The sequence below is a fragment of the Pseudorca crassidens genome, chromosome 9 (genome assembly GCF_039906515.1).
Source record: "Pseudorca crassidens isolate mPseCra1 chromosome 9, mPseCra1.hap1, whole genome shotgun sequence".
NCBI classification, from domain to species: Eukaryota; Metazoa; Chordata; class Mammalia; order Artiodactyla; family Delphinidae; genus Pseudorca; species Pseudorca crassidens.
This window is the reverse complement of record NC_090304.1, coordinates 104,407,896-104,428,461: the sequence shown is the minus strand read 5'-3', so window position 1 is coordinate 104,428,461 and position 20,566 is coordinate 104,407,896. Positions and strand designations below refer to the sequence as shown.

Genomic DNA, 20,566 nt, shown 5'->3' with positions numbered 1-20,566 from the left:
GCCTTGGGGAAATGGAGAGCATTAATTAAAGAAGGTTTAAGATGTTTGTTAGATGCTTGATGCAAACTATTATATAGAGAATGGATAAACCACCAGGTCCTACTGTATAGCCCAGGGAACTATATTCAATATCCTGTGATGAACCATAATGGAAAAGAAGATGAAAAAGAATGTATATACATGTATAACCGAGTCACTTTGCTGTGAAGCAGAAATGAACACAACACTGTAAATCAATTATACTTCAATCAGATAAATTTTTTAAAAAGATGTCAGATGCTTGAATGAAATATGTTGAGATGATGAGGTGAGAAGCAGCCTGGAGGGAGGAGTGAACAGCAAGACCTACGTTGGAGCCCTGCTCTATCCTAAGACCTGGGTGACTTCAAACGGACCCTGTTATCTCTGTGCCTTGTTTCCATTATCTACAGAACGGGGATAATAATAATATCAGCCCTGCCAGCTCACGGGGATGGTGAGGGGTGCAAACGACGTAATAGATGTACAAATGCTTGGCAGACAGTGAAGGGCTGCAGAACCGTGGTCCCGGCTATGGGCACAGGTCCTGCCATCTGGAAATCTCCTTGAGAGAAGCAGGGCTCTCATTAGCATAATCTTCAGCGCCGGTTAGGCATTTCACTCTGAAGGACATGGAAAGGTGGTTTCTCCCCCTGTCTCTCCCACACTCAGCGTGCAAGAAGACAGACTTTTTATCCATTAGCCCAGGTGACTGCAGGCCAGGGCTGCACCCCCGGCCGCAGGTGACCTGCGTGGGTTTGCATTTCACAGCGGGTCCTGAAAGGCTTCCCGGGCGGGGGCTAGAGGCTCAGCCTCCACGGGCCGCTTTATGAGTTCCAGGAGTTAATAAACAAGGAGCTCAGTATCCTCTGACTTTTGGAGACTCAGAGGTATTTAAACAGATCCAGCACAAGGAGCTAAGGAAATGAGGGTTTAGGATGCAAAGCAGCTCTGAAGCAGAGCGCTGCTGCCCGTCCAGGGGATGCGCTGGCAGGGCCCAGAGCAAGGCTGCCCGGAAACACGGTGGAGCTCTGACCTGCATCCCGGGCGGACACACTCATCCCTGGGCATGGAGGTCGGAGCTCGAGGTTTAGAGAATCCTCAGTCCGGGCCCCGGGACTCCCACGTATTGGGTTGGCCAAAAAGTTCGTTCAGTTTTAAGCAAAAATAAGACACATCTTTCATTTTCACCAAGAACTTTATTGAACAATGTATTCATTAACAGAACGAACTTTTTGGCCAACCCAATACTTGGAATGGCCATTTAACTTCTAGAACCCCAGTGCTCTCCGGATAAGATCAGGTAACCAACACCAATCCCAATGACTACTTAGATACACACGATGAGAACATATAAGAATGGGATTTCTGAGAGCTGAAGGGATGGACTCATGTAAAGCTGTTGGAATCAATATCAATAAAAATTATAACCTCATCAATGACAAGGATGAAAAAGAACTAATAATCCAGTGGTCAGTTCAACCTGCTCTTCCATTAGTATAACATGAGGTCCTGCTCTGTCTTTTCTAGGTCAGTTTGGGGCCAGGAAAGATAAAGATCAACCTCCCAGTGTGTCTCCAAGACAACCTGGGTGGCTCTGAGACGGGTCTCCCTTTCCTCTTTCTGGTTCCTGTCTGCCGTGTAGGTCAGCACTGCTCAATCTTGGCTGCAGGTTTAAGAGTAACGGGGAGAGCTTGAAACAATTCCCAATGCCCAGCTGTCACTCCTAGAGATTCTGAATCAGTTGGTTGTGTCTGGGACCTTGGCATCAGTATTTTAAAACATTTGTTATTTTTACTTCTGTTGTATTTTTTTCAGATATATATATATATATTTTTTCCCCCTGTATTATACAGTAAATCCTTGTTGCTATTTTATACATAGTGGTGTGTATCTGTTAATCCCATACTCCTAATTTATCCCTTCCCCCAACCCTTTCCCCTTTGGTGACCATAAGTTTGTTTTCTATGTCTGAATCTGTTTCTGTTTTGTAAATAGATTCATTTGTATTACTTTTTAGATTCTACATGTAAGTGGTATCATATAATATTTGCCTTTCTTTGAGTGATTTACCTCACTTAGCTTGATAATCTCTAGGTCCATCCATGTTGCTTCAAATGACATTATTTCATTCTTTTTTATGGCTGAGTAATATTCCATTGTACGTATGTACCACATCTTCTTCATCCATTCATCTGTTGATGGACCCCTGGGGTGCTTCCCTGTCTTGGCTACTATAGCTAGTGCTGCTATGAACATTGGGGTGCATGTATCTTTTCAAATTAGCATTTTTGTCTTTACTGGATATATGCCCGGGAATGGGTTGCTGGATCATATGGTAACTCTATTTTTAGTTTTTTAAGGAATCTCCATCCTGTTTTCCACAGTGGCTGCATCAATTTGCATTCCCACCAACCGTATAGGAGGGTTCCCTTTCCTCCACACCCTCTCCAGCATTTATGATTTGTAGGCTTTTTGATGACGGCCATTCAGACTGCTGTGAGGTGATGCCTCATTGTAGTTTTGATTTGTATTTCTCTAATAATTAGTGGTGTTGAGATCTTTTCATGTGCTTTTGCAGTTTTTATTGTGGTAAAACATATATCACATAGAATTTACCATTTTGACCATCTTCCAGTGTACATTTCAGTGGCATTAAATAATTCACGTTGCACAGCCATCACCATCAGTACTCTGTCATCTTTCCAAACTGAAACGCTGGGCCCATTAAACAATAACTCCCCATTCTTCCCTCCTTCCAGCCCCTGGCAACCATCATTCTACTTTTCTGGTCTCTGTGAATCTGCCCATTTAAGGTCCCTCCTATGAGTGGAGTCATACAATATTTTCCTAGGGCATCAGTAATTTTAAAAAGCTCTCCAGCTCATTCTCTGTGCAGTTAGGAATAGAGGGTAGTGCCAAGCAGGGGTTATGTATGAATTCATCTTTGGGAGGAGAGGATAGTGCAGGGATGTGGATGGAGATGTTAGTAGAAAAACTGCAGGGACAGAGAAAAATAATGGAAAAAATTTACATCTCCACCCACACGACATTTAGGCAAGGTATTGCTTTCATGAAAAGCCAGCTAGAAGGGAAAGGCTGTGTTTGTCAGGGAGACTATCTGAAGTAAGGGATTTTGAATCCTACACCCTGGGTTTGAATCCTTGTTCTGCTGTTGAATAGCTGTGTGCCCTTCAGGGAGCCATTTAATAGTCCTGAACCTCACTTTCCCTGTCTGAAAAATGGGGCTAATTCAATCTACCTCTCGGGGAAGTTGCCGGGCTTAAAAGCAGAGGCAAAGCACGTGAAAGTGTCTGAGGCATTGCAGAATCCTATACATATGACAGTGGCGGCTGCATTGAAAATGGGTAGCAGTTGCTTCCATTCTAATTTATTTTCTTAAGTGCATTAGCCTTGGTATCCGGTAGAGACAGCATAATTGTTCTAGCTCGGTCCAATCTGTGACCATAGAATATTTAATTTTGGAAAAAGCTTAAAAACTGCTACAAATGAATTTTTAAAATCTAGCCTTACTTCTTGGGCACCAATAACCCTTAGAGAGTGCAATTGTTTTCAAGAGACAAGCTGGAAAGATGATTATGCCATTTTAAAGTAAAAAGACATGCTCATTTGATAAGCACATTGAAGAAGCATTCATAGAAGCATTTATCTCCTCAACTCTTTCTTTTGTGCGTGATGCCAGCACCTGTCCTTTGTGAAATAAACACGTACACTCATGCACACACACAAACACACACACACACACACACACACACACACACAGAGCTCTGGTCCTCTTGTTGGACTCGGTTTGTTTGGGGCTGTGTATGTGCCTTATTCAAACAAGACGGAGCTAAGGTTGCATGACGTCTTCTCTTTATTTTTCCATTTAATATTTTAAGAACCCAAGATAGCTATTAGAGAAAAGCAGAAGAGAGAGGTGGGGAGGAGGGTGAAAAGCAGGGAGAGAGGAGCGTGGCTAGCTTTGTCTTGCTAATGTACTTTGTTTTGTGGACGATGGGCCGTTTAGACAGATCCAGACCACCTCAGGAGGGGGAAGGCGACAGAGCAGCAAGACAACTCAAGTGGAAAGCTTTACTGGGGACAAAAGCTGCACCTGCAAAGCGCAGACGTAACCGTTTCTGGAGGCCAGGGCCGATGCTGGGGGATAAATGCCCAGCACCACCTGACTGAGGGCTTTGCAGTGCGCACTTGCCTGGATACTGCAGTTCATTCATTTCAGAAGAGAGGCAGCTCCTGCGAAAGCCCCAAAGAGCCCAGCGTGGCATTACAAACTCACAAAAGGACCGAGGGAAGGAACAGCAGCGCAGGTAGGGGAGAGGCTGAAAGCTAGGACCCCTGGAGGAGTAATGAATCGTTTATCAGCGCAGTTCAACCCAGAAAAACTTGCTTCTTAACGAAAATCTGTATTTTACGTCCAATATCAGCTATTCTCTCATAGGCTCTGCCCCCAGAGTCTCCCTGGTTAATCCTGGTGGAGTTAGCAGGTCCCAGCCTGCAGAACTGGAGGAGTTTTCAGGGATCTCCTGCCTCCCTCCCTCCCTTCTTTCCTTTCCTTCTTCCTTCTCTCCCTCCTTCCTTCCAAGACATGGATCCCTATCTGCAGACGAAACGAAGTTCAGTAAGTGAACCAGATCAGAGCAGAGGGGCCCTGGACGAAAGCAGACCCTCACCTGCAGCAGCCAGGAGCTCGACAGTCAGGGGTGACTCTTACTGGTTTAGTTTGGCCCTTTTATTTGACAGGAAACTGAGGTTCAGGGCATGAAGTGATTTCCCCAAAGTAAACCAGAGGTGCTCCGACCTCAATCTAATATGTTTGACACTGTAATATATTTTGTCTCTTATGGACATTTGCAACATGATGGTAAATGGGTCACCTAATAAAATGTGGCTTGGACTGTATGATGAGTCAATATGACTTCAGATTTTTTATGGCAAAAGCCAATAACTCTGACTTTGAAAGAAAACAGTAGCAGAGACTGGCCCAAGGTGGGGTAAGAGGTGAAGAAAGTCACAGAAAACCAGGAAAGTTTACAAACATATTCATTATGTTGAATTTTTCCTCCACAGAATTGTCTGGTCATCATCTGATTATAAATTGTTAAAAGGAAACAGGAAGTCTAATGTGATCGAAGGTGTGAACTTGGTCAAGACACCCAGGCTCACTGGGTCTCTGTTTCCTCCAAAACCGAAAACAGTTTTGAACCAAATGTCTCTAAGATTCTTCCCTTAGAAGAGCTTTATGTTTCTCTGAAATATTATGCTGTGCTAACTCCATGCAACCAATACTGAAAACTTCTGCCTTCATTCATTCTATGCAGCAGGTGTGCCTTAAAGAAAAAGTATTGAAAGAGAGAGAGCCAAGGAAGAGAGTGCCCTTCATACTCCTACTCATCCTTCAAGGCCCCACTCAAAATGCCCCTCCTCCATGGAATTTTTCTTCTGCCTCAGGCAGAATTTTTTCACTCCCATTTTTTCTCCCTTAAACCAGGTACCATGAATCATTCACTTGTTTAAATGCCTGGAATCTAACAGTGTCTGGAGCAGGAAATCTCCACAACGTTGTTTCATGAATAAAGATGCTGAGAAATGTATTGTAATGTTTGCTAAAACCCTCACTGGCGAAAACCATTGGCTGAGACCATTTTCTTTCTCTTTCAACCAAAGCAAAGCAACTAGACCAAATCTCCAAATCACCACTTTAAAAATGAATTGATATCGCTTAAATTTCTTACCAACACCCCCCTGAAAATATGACATTGCAAGAATCCTTGAAATCTTCATTTTGTTTCCTTCAACAAAGAAATCCCCCACCTTTTGGTTTTGAAAGTGAGCAGCATCCGTTTCCTTCCAAGAGCAACACGCTTTCGTTCATGGAGTAACAACCTCAAGTCGCATCTTTATGGAATTATCACAAGATATTTTACAACCTTGTCATGTTTTTGCAATGAGCAGCATAAGGGGGATCAGCTTAGGCTTCTAGAAAAGCTGAGTGGACAAGAGAGTTGGGACACACACCTGAGGTTCCCCCACCGCAGTCTTACCATCGTGGACTGTGCTGGGCTGGTAATGAGGACAATTCTACATGTGAGAGAACAGACTCACCTTCTTTGACATTCAGTCGTGAGGACGGGTCCGTGTGGGAGGTTGTGTTATAGGCCAACAGTGAACCTGAAAGGCGAAGCAAACGCATCAGGTTATAACCAAGACACTCTTCCGAGATCAAGACTAGGAGATGGGATGAGAAGTGAGTGGGGAGGGCAGGAGACAGGGAGAAGGATGGAAGGACAGATGACTGAGTCCTTGAGAGAAAGAAACAGTTAATGTCACCCATTTGGGGGGCCAATCACGCAGGACTGTAATAGCTTCCTGGAGTTAGGGTCTGAGGAAGGTAGGACAGAATGCTCATGGGCGGGACACACACAGCCCTCCCAGCAGCCACGTTTAAGGTTCTAGAGTTCTTGGGGTCCACACTATGTCATAGCAGGAACACAGGGCTGGGCACCATGTCCTGGTCCTTCGACCGACTTCCCGTGTGACCGTGAATGAGGGACTTTACGTGTCTGGATCTTGATTTCTTCGCCTTGAGCTACAAAAGGGGGTGGCAAACTTTTTATACAGACCAGATAGTAAATATTTTATTCTCTGCGGGCTGAAGATGGCCTCTGTTGCACATTCCTCTTTGTTTTTGTTTTGTCTTGTCCGCGGGCCAGTGCTGGCCAGATTGGACTGCAGCTTGTATTGCCACGCCCCGGAGGAGAAGCCCGGCCACTTTCTTCCCACTGTGATGTCCTTTGGGTTTACAGGTGGGCAAGGTGCTTGGTGAAGGGGGTGCTAGGAGCTGGGAAAGGGGTGGGGCTGGCAGCGCTCCCTGGAGTAACTTTTGTCTCCCTTTATGCGTAGCTAAGAGAATACAACTCAACGTGAGGCGTAAGTCGCTGAATTTTCTGTCATCACAGGGTGCTGATATACAACCTTTTAGAATTAAATGTTCATGCAGAGCTACTTTTAGCAAGCACTGAAAGCAGTTCTAGTCTGGGCATTTTCTAGTAGATTTAGTCTGGGCATTTTCTTTTTTTTATTGTTGTTGCATGTAAAAAACTTCTCCCTTCTTTCCTAAAACTAGACGTGTGCCTTTGTTTCCAGCAAATCCAAGAGCTTTATTTTGGAAACGTAGGCATTTTTGTCGTCCTCCTTGAGGCTCTCCCGTGGAAACTCTGAAGCACCATCAGGTGGGCTGGGATCTGCTTTTATAAGCTTTTGACATGGGTGCTGGGAGCTAAAACATCCTTCTAAACCATCCTTTGCCTGCTCCCTGGGACCGAGTGGACGGACTCGGGTGCCAGGGCCTGGAACAGGGAATGGGCTGTCAGACACTCCTATTTTTAGTCTCAAGTCCCGGAAGGGACACGGGAGTGGAGTGGCTGCCTCACCCAGCTGTGGGCGTTTGGTTGCGTGCCTCAGAGAAGCTGTGCGCCCTCCCAGGCCAGATGACGAAGAGAGAATTTTGGAAGAGTCATCCAACTGCCTAGAACCTCTGACTTTGGGCTTGAGCAACTATTCCTTTCAGCTCTGCAACAGTTCCAGACAAAAAAAGCAGAGGGGTGGTGATGGTACTGAGAGAACTCTATGCCAAAGTGTGGCTGTGTGGAGACACCTCTAGAAAGGAGGCGGTCATGCGCTTGGAATAGCCGAGAATCAGATGCGTTTGGTTCTTCCATTCTCAAAAATATCAAGGACAAAGTGATTCCTTGCACTTCGTTTAATATAAATTTTTATGCACATGAGAGTTTAGAATTAGACCTGCTTCTTATCACTTACTAGCTTGGTGACCTCCATCCATTTACCCAATCTCTCTAAGCCATAGGGTCCTCCTATATAAAACAGGCTAATAATAACACCTACCTGATAAGGTTCTTATGAGGAGTCAATAAAATAATATACACAACTGCTCGGAACAGACCTTGGCTCAGAATGAATGTTCAATACACGCTAGGTATTATCAAGACTATTTTTGTATCTTTTCTCCCACAGACACAACAATGACACACAATAAACTCTTTATAAAAGAGTTTGCTGGGCATTTGCCTTGTTCTCTGGAATTAGAGTTATGAATGGGTTCTGCTGCAATAAGAAATAATCCTCCATGACTGGAAGGAGGTTAAGAAATGGAAACAAGTGTTCCAAGGGAAGAGAAAATAGTCTCTGGAGTAAGACCAAGAATGTCTGCCTCTCTGTCCCTGACATTCTCGGCCTCAGGCGGAAACCTCACGGCTGGAGCAAATAAAGAAAAATGATGGTCTCGGAGGACCGAACTGCCTGAGTCATTAGTGCAGATGTAGCTGAGAGCACGAAGCTTAGATAAACCGCACTTATTAAATTTCCCCCTCGGTGAAAGTTCTTCCTTGGGCACACGTGAATTCCAGAGGAAACTCCCAGAAAGCCAAGAGGAAGGGTCGTTTGACCTCTGCAAAGCTTGCATGAAATACATATTTCATGGTAACCTAGGAGAAGGATTTTGCCCTGAAGACTGTTCTTGGTTCAAATTTCACTCCTAGAAGGAGAGGCTGCCTTCCCTGTGGAGGGGCTGATTTGGGGTGTCTGACCTCCTTCCCAAGGGACCAACTTTCCCTTCTCTCCTCCCATTTTTTACTTAACCAGTTCCTCAGGCTACAGAGAGTGGCAAGGCACACTCTTTCCTTAAAGGAATTTGTTCAGATGCAAGAAGGTCCTCCCTGGAGCCTGACCTCTCACTCTGTGGCTTTGGATATATCTCTCTCCTTCTTTGAGTCACCTTCTGCGTGGGGCGAACACCACCTTGTCAGAGGAAACAGGCTGTGATGCTAGGAGGGGAGCCAACACTCTCGGGATGCTTGTCGTCGTGCGCCGGATGCTTTCTGTCTATTCTCTCACTTAATTCTCACACAGATGATGAAATCAACATTCAGAGAAGTCAAGTAATTTGCCCAGGATCACGTAGCCAGAAAGCCCAGGAGGCAGGATGCCCATTCTGGTCTATCTACAAAATCTGCTCTCAGCCCAGCAGACCCTGCAGCCTCCAGGCTAAATCGAAGAAACAGACAACACTCACCTATGGTGTTGGAATCAAGACAGTGGCTGCCTTTGGGGAGGAAGTGGGGGTGATGGAGTGGGGCACACGGGGGCTTCTAGTCTCCCCCTTGACCTGGAGGGACTCATATGAGTGAGTGGATTCACTTTGTGATAATTCCTTGACATGTGCATTTATGGTTTTTGCACTTCTCTCTCTGTGATACTTTAATTAAAACGTTTGTTGCCTTATCTGTTTACGTATTTACATATGCATGAGGGCTTCTATGTGTATCTATGTATTTGGGGCCCCACAAAGCACGGAGCAGCTGCTGCTGAGAACGGAATAGGCTCCCCAATGGGAAAGCACAAGGACAAAATAATTTCCCGTTGTCGCGTCCACCCGTCACTGGTACAGTATTTGGGATCTGAGAGAGGATGGAAAGGAAGAGTGAAGCTTGCAGGTGTGGGTGGAGCCCAGCAATCGGGCTTTCTCCAGCTCCACATTCCCACGAGCCGACCTGGCCTTCCTCTGGGGCACCTGCAGACGAGACAACGGCCGTCTGAGCGCCAAAGCCTTTGTCTCCCGCCTTGCGGACACCTTGCACGCCCCACTGCCAGCCTCTGGAAACCGGGCTTCCTTTTCTCTGCACTGCCATCAATGGCTCTGGCTGGAGGGTGCAGGCGGGCAGGGAGGAGGAAGGAGGCTCTGTGTTCTTTCTTTTAAAATTTTTTAACATCTTTATTGGAGTATAATTGCTTTACAATGGCGTGTTAGTTTCTGCTTTATAACAAAGTGAATCCGTTATACATATACATATGCTCCCATATCTCCTCCCTCCTGAGGCTCTGTGTCCTGAACAACAGGCCTGGCTGACGACTGAGTCCCGGGAAATCTGGCCTTTTGTTCTCCTTCACCGGTCAGACCCGGCCTGGAAGGGATAATACTTCACTGGCTTAATTGCCCAGAGCCATCACCTTTGCCGGAACATCTGAGGCGGCCGGTGGGGACACCACAAAACGCAAAATGTGTTTTCCATTATGTTTAAATTAAAAATGGGAATCAAGATAGATACCTTTGCTGTGGTCTCCCTGTCACCCCATATATTTCATCTCTCTAGCGCTGCCACTATTTCCAAATGCATTTGCTTAGCATTTTTCATGGGTCAGACGCAGACAGACAGACGGAACACAACTTTCTGTAAAATGAACAAAGGCTCTTTCCTTCTGTCTCTGGCCGCCCCACCCAGGACCTTTTGGACTCCCAGAAACCCCAAACTCCCCCCAGCGGCCCTGGGTCTGAACTGCCGTTTGGGGACAGCTCCCACTTCCTTTGAGGTCCGTCCCAATCTTGCTTTGTGACACCCAATCTCATTTCCCGCAGCCCGAGACTGTAAATACGGCCTCTGCCTGCATGAGATACTGAAAGGGCTGCCCGTCAGGTCCAGAGTGTGGGGCGCCGCGCGGAAGAGAGACGGGCAGAGCTGGCGTGCAGATAGGTTTGGCTTAATCGGCCTCATTCCAGGAGGCCACAGGGAAGTTTTCGGAAAGCATTTATCTCTGGGTACAAAAGAAAACAGAAAATGCTGTGGGGAAAGCGGCCTGGCCCTCCACACGGGAGCCCCAGGGGCGTGAGGCTAATTCCACAGCAGGGGAGGGAAAGACCAGGTGGCCCAGGTGAGCGGGCGCTGTCTGTGCAGCCTGGCCTCTGCCCTCAGAGCGTGAGGCTGTGGGCATAGCTGCACCCCGGGCCTTAGGAGGCCTGGGTCTCGGACACCAGGCTGCTCTCCAGGGGCTGGGCACGTCTGAACCAATTTCCGAAGCACTCCAGGCCTCATTTGCTTTGCCTTTAAAATGGGGATTTATAATTAGTTGTCCATGGTGTCCACAAGGGGGCACCCTGTCTGTCCCGTAAAGTGAGTGACACCTGGGCAGACGCAGCCTGAGCCCGGGTGTCCCCAAGAGACTCCGGAATGATCCCAAGAACTGTGGGCATCTCCCCAGACCCGGCCCCCACTGTCCTCCTCCCATTTCAAGTGCAGGTGACATTACAGAGGGATGTAAGGTACAGTCACTCCGTCTGGGCCAGCTGAAAAGCCAGGGTATGGAGAACAGGAACCTCCAGGCAGGCCAGGTAAATCCTAGCACGAGACAGGGGGGCTCAGGACACTGTTATTTCTTCTCCACCCTGGAAAATACATTTTCAATTTGAAGTTTGGTTTTTAAAATTTGAAAGTATAGCTCCTGTTCTGACAACCCGAATAAATACTCGAGCACCTTTGGTGAAAGTGTAAATCTGGTGTCAGAGCTTCTCAATCCTACCATGTCCTTTTTTCTACTAAAGTCCAGAAAGCTCAGACGCCTCTGGAGAGGCGCAGCTGCCTTGCAGTCTTCTGACCCGGGGCTAAGTTAGAAGGGCTCCAGTTCTCTTCTATCCACTCTCCTTAGCCCCACTGCACTTCCTCCCTCTGTGCTGAGGAGCTCAGCTCTTTTCCTTCCACCTCTTGCCAAAGTGGAACTGTTTGAATGCCACCCCCTCCTCCACGAAAGGACATATGACAATGCACGAGGCATTAGCACCCTTCTCCCGGCCTCAACTCAGCTGCCCCAACCTCTCCCCAGAGCCCTGGCCTCCCTGCCTCCACACAAAACATCCACTGGAAGTAAGTCTGGAAAAACAATATGGTGTTTGCAGGCAAGTCGGTGGGCCTTGCGGGGTTCCCAGCAGTCCTGAGAGCAGACAGCCACCATGCACGTGACCTCCTGCAGGCGTCTCAGTGGATCCCCCCCAACCAGGGGTCCCAGAGGCTGCAGCTGAAAGTGGACCCCAATTAACAAGAGGCATGAATCAAAAATTGTTTCCATGATAGCAGATCATTTTAAGTCTAGGTTCCTCAAAAGGCCTCTAGAGCAGTACAACACTATGCTGGGGCAAGTTTTTTTGAACCTTAATACAAGTATTTTAATTTTTGTTTTTGCAGGCAGACATGGTTTTGCGTCGTTGCTCAGACCCCTTTATATTTTGCTGTTGCACTCAACTTTGTCTCATATATGTGCTTTCTTCATCTCCACTCAACTCTGGAAATTTGCTCCGCTAATAAGCTCCTTTCTGGAAACTTCATATTATTATTGCTTTGGGGGCATCTTCCTTAATTCTACAAATACTCTTAGAAAGAACGAAGAGAAGAAATCCACCCTTTTTCATGCCCTGCGACATATACCCAGAAACCCAACCCTCTGGCGTCCACTTCTTCCCAGCCTGCTTATTCCTTTGCTCTTTCTTATCTGTTCTCCTCCGATAGAAAGCCTCCTCAACAGTTACCCACGACCACCTTATGAAATTCCTTGGCCTTCTGAGCATAGGTTGGTCTTGCTTCAGGGTCTGTGGCTTGGGTTCTTCTGTGAGAGGAAGTCCCAGCGGGGACTTCAGTTGTTTATGGACCCTCCAGAAAGCAGGGCCTGGGATCACACGGTCTGAATGGGCTCTCCCCACATCAGTCAGAACGTGCTTGAACATGCCCTCAACAAGGGCATCTGATAACTGGGCCCTTTAAGTGCTCCAAGCTCTCTGTCCACACTGCCGTCCATCTCTTCTCCCACAAAGTGATTCCCAGACCTCCCGCCGTATGACACCAGGAGGGGCAGAAAGGCAGAATCGGTCAGCGTTTTTGCTTTGCTGGTCTCTCCTTCTCATGCCCAGCTTCTGTGTGCCCACTTCCACCTCCTGCCCTGCCCAGCTAGCATTACTGCAGGACTCTGTGCAAAGATCCTTTCTAAACAAATTCTATAAACACTTAAAGAAATACAGATTGTTAGAAAATGCTCATTCTCCAAAGCTCAGAAAAACTGGGTGGAAAACTGCCTCCGTTTTTGAAATTGTCATTTCTTGGGCTGACCTCATGCTGCAGCAAGACTCAGACATGAGGTCATTCCTCTGGTGTTAACATACACGGCATCACCCACACAATCCCACTGCTTACCAGACGCCTCGGAGGGTGACTGGGGAGCCCAGAGGCACCAGTGGAAACTTCCGAAGGCATTTTCAAATTCTTTCATTTTTACACCCAGGGTGTGTTGCCCCTACCCCACAGAGTACACTGTTGCAGGAGACAGATTACAGGAACGGTGAGCTGAAGACCCACTGGACAACGGAACACGGAGGAATAACTAACTAACCCAGAGCCCAGGAGACCAGGGAAAGCGGCCCGTGGGCACTGTCCAAGGATCTCAGCGTTAAACGGGCTTTAAAATCATCAACCTCATTCTTTCCGAAGCTGAACTCCTGCAAGCTTCCCAGCAGCCACGGACAGCAGACACTGCACCCTGAGGCTGCCAGTGGATCTTTGGGCAGGGCTGACTGTTAGAAAGCCCCCTTGTAGAATGAATCCACAACTGTTTTCCTGTAGCTTCCACTTCCCCATCTTAGGACCATCTTTTCTGGCCACAGAACAGTCCTTCGGTACTTGGGGTCACCGATATACCACCTGTATTTCTGGTGAAGAGTTCAGGCTGAGGTTATTAGCACGTTTATCAAAATTCTGTTCTGATGTGTATGTTTCGTATCAGGTGAAATTCATATCAAATTGATGGGACTTGGCAATAGGGAAGCCTCATATCGGATAAATCCTTTGAACAACCGCGCACTTTCTTTCATCAACTCTCCCTTTCCAAAGCTCTTTGCCTTCTGACTCTGCCAGGAGAAAGCTTCCGACAGATCCTAACCCCCCTGCAGCATCTGCTACACTTCCTGTTTAGTTGGGAAGGGTGTGTAGGTAACAGCGGGTAAAGGTGGGTTAGGGGGTGCCAGAGTGACCCCAAGAATAAGAGGAACTTAACGTGTAAATATTCCAAAACGTAAATCTAGAGTTTACTGTAGGAACTTTAAATCATCGCTCCAGACAATACCAGCCAGGGTGTCCATCTATTTATAGTTTGGGGCAAAGTAGTTTCTGGAAAGTTGTTCTCATGGGAAGAGTGTGACTCGCCTCTGGCAGACTCCACGGGGCTGCAGCTCCCTACTTTTTCTCCATTCCTCGTTTTCCTTCCCTTGTCATGGCAGGACTGGGTCAGTCCCCTCGCAGGGTCTCTGGGAGCCCATGCGACCTTGGCAACTTGACACCCAGATGGGCTGCTCCTATAGCAACCGCCCAGCATAAACCGACAGCCCGGGACCCTATCTCCTTTCCCTGGGCTGGCTCCGTGGGAACCAGTCTTCATCCTGAGCGGCTGGGCGGAATTCTCTCCCAGCCCTGGGGGCTTGGGCTGCAGCCCCTGGGGTGTAAGGGAAAGGACCAGGTACTTACTTTCCCTGAGGTAGCTGAGGTGTGACAATAGCACTTCCGTGTTGTAGAGGGAGGTGGCTCGGAGGAAATCCTCCTTGTTCAGTTTACACAGTTCCTTGCCGTCCATGTTCTGGAAGAAAGATGTGTCGATCTCCATCAAGCCGTACTCCTTTATCGCCCACTCCAGCCACTGCCTCACGTGCTCCTGCGTCCACAGCGTGGGGTCTGCAGGGGAGATGGGCTGTTAGCAAGGCTGCAGGACGCAGGGTTCCACCCCTTCTCTGTCTCTGCCTCTCTCCTCTGTCTTTTCCTCTCTCCCTCTCTCCCCATCTCCAACTCTCTCCCCTCCCTTCCTCTTCCCCTCCCTTCCCCCTCCTCAGTCCCCCCTCCCCTCAGTGAGAAAGTGGTTCCCTCCCAGATGGTCCTCCCAGAATGCCCATCCGGCCCCCTCACATCTGGCGCTGCCTGAACCACTTAGCGCTCTGGAAAGGTTCTTAGACGCCTCACTACGCATCTGGACAGGACGTTCTCTTTAAAGCCTTTGGAGGGCAACCGAAATCTCTGCCTGAGAAATGGTGGCATCAAAATGAAAACAAGCACAGTTTCCAACACCCAGGGCCACCATCTGTATCTTAAGAACATCAGTGATTTCACGGAAGAACAGTGATCTCTCCGATGGCTGCAGAAAAGAAGATGTACGTGGACACTTGGACCACAATTCCATGTGTGCATTTGGAAAACCCAGTGGTGTTAGTCTTAATAACTTAACCCCAATCTGGGTTTTCTCCCTTTGGAGACAGCTGTGTTGAAATTTCTTTAAAATCATCCTGACAAAGTTTTTAGGATATTTAAATCCCCAAAGATGGGAAATGGGGAATTCCCTGGTGGTCCAGTGGTTAAGAGTCCGCCTTCCAATGCAGGGGTCACGGGTTCGATCCCTGGTCTTGGAACTAAGATCCCACATGCTGCGGGGTAACGAAGCCCTCGTGCAGCAATGAAGACCCAGCGCAGCAAAAAAAAAAAAAAGATGGGAAATGGTGTTGGAGGGAGAAAACATTTTAGCTCTCAAGTGAACATACATAATGTAAGGACTGAGGTTGTTAAGGTCTCCACTTGGGACCCTCAGACTCCTCCCCAGCCAGGTGTGTGTATATGGGGAGCATGTGTACTTTGAGTGCTGGTGATGAGTTCTAGCAGGTTCCACGCTAGGTAGAGCCCTTATATCTTATCATGTATCACCACGTCTTTCCTTGGCCCCCAATTATTAGAGAGTCCAATATGCAGTTAAATATGCTTATCACAGAAGAAAGCTACATGGGTCTTGCGCTCATGGAAGAGAATTCACACAAAACACTAGGGCAGGAAAGCACGGAATTAAGCAGCAGATTTTTCTTGTGGCAGTTCGAGAACTCGTGGGCAGAAGGGGTCACTGTGGATTTGGAGTCATGGAAGGCTTCCTGGAGGAGGGGAGATTTGATGGTCCCCAACTTCTACTGGGCCTGTTTTATTGGACTGCTCATTGGGTAGGAATATCTGTGCTACCTCTCAACCACCTCACCTCTCATTCTAAGGGTCTGTGAAGGCTCTTGGCAAAAATGGGAGCAGGTCTGAATGATTAGGAGGGGTTGTGGGGAAAGAAACAAGGTTTATGCCAACCACCCAGAGCCCGGTAACTCATAACACTCCAGATTCTGAACGCCTCCTAGGTGCCCGCTGCTCCACGTGTGCCATTTCTCACTCATCGAGAAAAGCCTGCAAGGTGGCTTTTCTCTTCGTTTTGCAGTTGGGAAGTGGCGTCTTGAAGGCTTAAGTCCCCAGCTCAACCTTCAGTCCCAGTCTGAGCTGGAATTCCAGTCAAAATCCTCCCAGGACTGCACTTAGTTGAGGGTCCCCCACCCCAAGCCTCCTCTCCTCTCCCCTCTCACCATCCTGCCTTAGCTCCCCCGGGAGGTGCTCTGCCACCACCCCAAAAAGCGGAGCTACTCGGGGCTTCATTGTACAAGTCTGTATCTCTCTCTCTGTCTCTCAGATAAATTTCTTGCTCTGTCTTACTCTTTTGCTCTCCAGGAACAATCAGGCACATACCATTGGTAAATGGAAATAATTTTGCACCATTTCAGAATTCTAAAGAAAAGTGTCCTGGGGGAACTTGGATTACGTAGCATATTAATTTTTTTTTCATCAGCTTTGCCTCTGCCTCTCCTAATTCCTCACTTTGAGTATCCAAGGCCTCAAATACAATTTTACCCTGTAGATTTTATTTATTTTCTTATTTCCTCCCTTGCTTTGGGCTCCATCACAATATTCTTTCTCTTCCTTTTACAGCACACTGAATTATAAATTTTCCGCTGTGGAGCATGCTAAGCTCTTCCAAATATATTTCCTGGATGATTGAGTCCTAGTTTCTTCCCATCGGAACTTGGAACTGGTGGTGAACTAGGGACCTCGTTTATACTCGTCTTAAAATCCCACCATAAATTCAGCTGGTTGTTCCACTGATGCTTTATTGCCTTGATGTGTGGACTTGCCCAAAGGAGACTTTCTGTTATGTCCAGGAGGCTGACCAACATGTGTGAGGATAATGCTTTACCTCTGGACCCAGCCAGAGGTGAAACAATGAAGTGAATCCCTAGGTAGGGAATTCATGACACCAAGTGCTTTGGAAACCCTTTGATAGGAATTTATGCTATTTTCATTATTACTGCTGGGGTTACTCTCGCCCCCTAAGACTGCCATCCTGATACTCCTTTTGAAAGTATTTCAACACCACTTCAGAGTTGAAGGGTCAACCAAACAGTCTGGTCATTTCCCCCCCACCCCTTCCCTACCCCCGCCCAAAAGTGACTATGGAAATGAAATGGTGTCAACATTTGGTTCAGAGACAACCTCTGGCCTCTTAACTCTTCTGTCCTCAAGATTTCCTCCCCATGCTGGCCGCTGTTTAGAGGAGCAGTGTGCAGGTGGGAGGGTGGGGTTTGATTCCAAGTCAGCAAAGGCCTGGAGAGGTTCGGCTCCGATGGGGGGAGTCCAGAAGTTTCCCTCCAGGCCAGCTTTAGCTCAGCGTCATTTCTGCCTTCTTTCTATAATAAAGGAGAAGGCACCGTTTTCTCGCCTCTCACAAATGCACCCGAGCTACACACGCCTAGCTGGTGTTCCCGGGGAGGGGAGATCGGACGTTACAAGATAGAAGTAGGGATGAGGCCATCTGCACAGCGCCTGGCACCGAGAGGCACTCAGTATACGGAGCTATTCTTCCCCTTCCTCTGTGAGGTCACGCGCTTGTGGAGAAAGGAAATAAACATGCTTTCTGAGCGGTTTGCAAGTCCTGCCGGGCACAGAAAAGTTCCCGCTGGTCCACCCCTCTCCTGCCTCACCTGTTCCCACACCTCCCGCGCCTGCCACCTTGAGTCTAGCCCAGAATACAAGCATGTGGCTGTGTTCCTAGGAGACGGTGACACACGGCTTCCCATGGAAGGGAAACATACAAAGAGCCTAGGACGGAGCGGCCCGTTACAAAACCACACCTTCTGGACCGAGCCGCGGATTCCTTTGGATTTACCTCAAAGAGACACCTAACCCTTGGCGCTCAGACACAACTGCATTTACACTTTTCCAAATGGAAGGGGTTGGCCTCCTTGGTGAACTGATTTTGGTAAGTCATTCACTTTGCTTCAGATTTGGACACCCTGGCTCCTTCTACCTGGCATGGACTCTACACATGGTAGTTTTTCCTCCCTTTTCAACCAGGCAGCTGAGTTCACCAGCCGAGGCGGAGGGTCCAGCCAATGCACGGAAGGCTTGAACAATGATTTTATCTTCTGTAACCGAAAGCACCAATACCTAGGAAAAATCGCCTCTTTTCACCTCATGACGTACCTCGCCGCACACATGCTCAGCCTCTCCTTCTGTTAAATACAGTTACTTCTGTTTTGAATCTGGAAGAGCTGCCTGCAGTTTTGGAGAGGTGAGACCCTGCAGCTGCCCGGAAGCGCCTGCCTGATGGACAGACCTCTGTAGCCACTCTTCTCCTTAAAGGCAAGGGTGGGCACATCTGGGTGTCCCCGGGATTCCTTTTGGCCTCATCCTGTGGAACCAGGCGCCAAGGCTAGACTCTGTGACGTGACCTGTTAGAGGGCAGGGCTTCCAGAATCTGCGCTTCGGGGCTCTGGTGACATTTGCGAAACTGTCTTGGAGGGCAGCCAGGGAAGAAAGTGGGAAGTGCAGCTTCCCCAAGGAAGCATGTCCATAGAGAACAGGGTACCAGGTGAAGGTGTAGGTGCTCACTGGGACGACTAGCCCAGAAGACTGAGGACGTGGGTGGCAGCCAGCGAACTGGGTCCCAAAGTACCTGCGGGGACGATGACCCTCCTCTCGTTGGTGGTCATGTTGGGGGGAGGGGGGCCGTTCTTCTCGTCCATGTAGCTGTTGTAGCTCATGGCGTTGGACTCGCCTCCGCCCACTAGCTTGCCGCACTTGCTAACACTGCAGTCCACCGGAGACTCCCTGGAGTAAGAAAAGACAAAGCCCAGAGGAAGTGATCAGCGTCACTGCCACCGCTGCCACCGGCACATCCGTGGAGCTGCTGCCCAGCCCCATTTGGTGGAATGACGAGGACGAGGACGCTGCTGACGCTGCTTTATTTCTATCCACGCAGCCACCAGAGTTTTCTCCAAATCCCAGCCCAGTCCTATAATTACGGTACTTAAACACTTTCTGGCAGCCCCTCGCTGCCCTCAGACTGGAGTCTGGGCCTCTGAGCTCGGCGCTGCTGCCCTCCCGCTCTGCCTGCAGCTGACACTTTTAGCCTTGTGGCCAGGCGACCTACGGTCCCGAGGCGCGTGCACTCGACCTCGCTCCCAGACAGGCCTTTCCCCGCTCCCCGAGCACCCTGTTTCTGCCATGGCTCTAGGACTTGTCACGTGATGTGATGGTTAGCCTGGCAGGTGCCCTTCCCCTGGCTGGATTGGGAGGTTCCTGATGGTGCCATGACTTTTTTTTTTTAAGTTTTTTTAAATTATGGTAAAAGTCTCACAAAACATACTATTTTACCCATATTCAACTGGACAGTTCAGTGGCACTAAGTACATTCACGTGGCTGTGCGACTCTCACCGTCATCCATCTCCAGAACGTTTTACCTTCCCAAACTGAAACCCTGTCCCCAGCAAACACTGCCTCCCCATTCCCCTTCCCCGCCCCCCATCCCCCGCCCCTGGCAGCCACCAGTGTACTTTCTGACTTTATGAATTTGACTATTCTAGGCACCCCGTATAAGTGGGGTTTAGACAAATACACCTTTTTAAACCCTCTCTATAGTGCCTTACAGAGGGGGTGAGCCATCACTGTTTTTGGAGTGAATTATTTCTGTTGCATGCATATCATTTTAAAGTGTTTCTCATACAATGTTCTATTTGAACTTCCCAATCACCTGCCAGGATAGGCATGGCAAGGGTTAATATCTCCTTTCTATGGTTAAGGAAACCAGAGAAGTACACGGCCAGGTTAGCCCCTGATACTTTGCAGTGTGGGAGCAGAGGGCTTCAGCTCAGCGACGAGCATCTGTCCGATGACTGAGCTGACATCTCAGTTGTGGCCACCTGGTGCCCACAGCAGCCTGGCAGAACACTCTGCCTACCCCGAGCCCAGGGCCATGGAACTGCCCCCATCAGGCACGCCCAGGCAGTGCCATCCTACCCTGCCCTCGCTTCCCCTCAGCCCCTCCAGCAGCAGCAGGACTGAGGGAGGTGACTAGAGGCCAAGGAAAGGCTGCGGCCCTGTCTGGAGCAGGGAGCATCAGCTCTGGCAACCTGGGAGACAGCCAGTCCTTGCAAGAGCTCCAAGCCAGGCTTTCAGACCCGGGAGTTCAGATAAGGTTCAGATTACCTCCGGCCAACTCCGGGCCGCAGAACCTCACAGGGCTTTCCAGAGGCCTGGCCGCTGCCCTCCCTCACTCTGCTGTGGGCAGGAACAGACCATCCCGAGGCCTTAAGGACCAGGGTTGTGCCAGATCGACCCGCCCGTCCTGCAAAGGCCGAAGCCCCGCGGGCAGGAGAGCAGTCGCTGAGCCGGGAGAAGGGAGTAACAGCTTGGGAGGGCGGGGACTCGGCAGGGTGGGGGAGGCCAGAGCACATTCAATAAAGAAAATTAAATGAATTTGTTTCTTAATCTGAAAGGAAAAAAATATTGAAGATCACTTATC

The 20,566-nt window shown here is 48.6% G+C and overlaps 1 protein-coding gene across 3 annotated transcripts in view; it reads right to left on the bottom strand.

Annotated features, from left to right (window-relative positions):
- Positions 1 to 20,566, bottom strand: part of FLI1 (Fli-1 proto-oncogene, ETS transcription factor) — a 121,671-nt gene that overhangs the window by 23,086 nt on the left and 78,019 nt on the right. For all 3 annotated transcript variants that reach the window (XM_067751554.1, XM_067751553.1, XM_067751555.1), the window contains 3 exons: positions 18,718 to 18,872; positions 14,391 to 14,594; positions 6,145 to 6,210 (listed from right to left, as the gene is read on the bottom strand). In XM_067751554.1, coding sequence (XP_067607655.1) covers positions 6,145 to 6,210; positions 14,391 to 14,594; positions 18,718 to 18,872 — 425 coding nt within the window. The remainder of the gene's footprint in view (positions 1 to 6,144; positions 6,211 to 14,390; positions 14,595 to 18,717; positions 18,873 to 20,566) is intronic.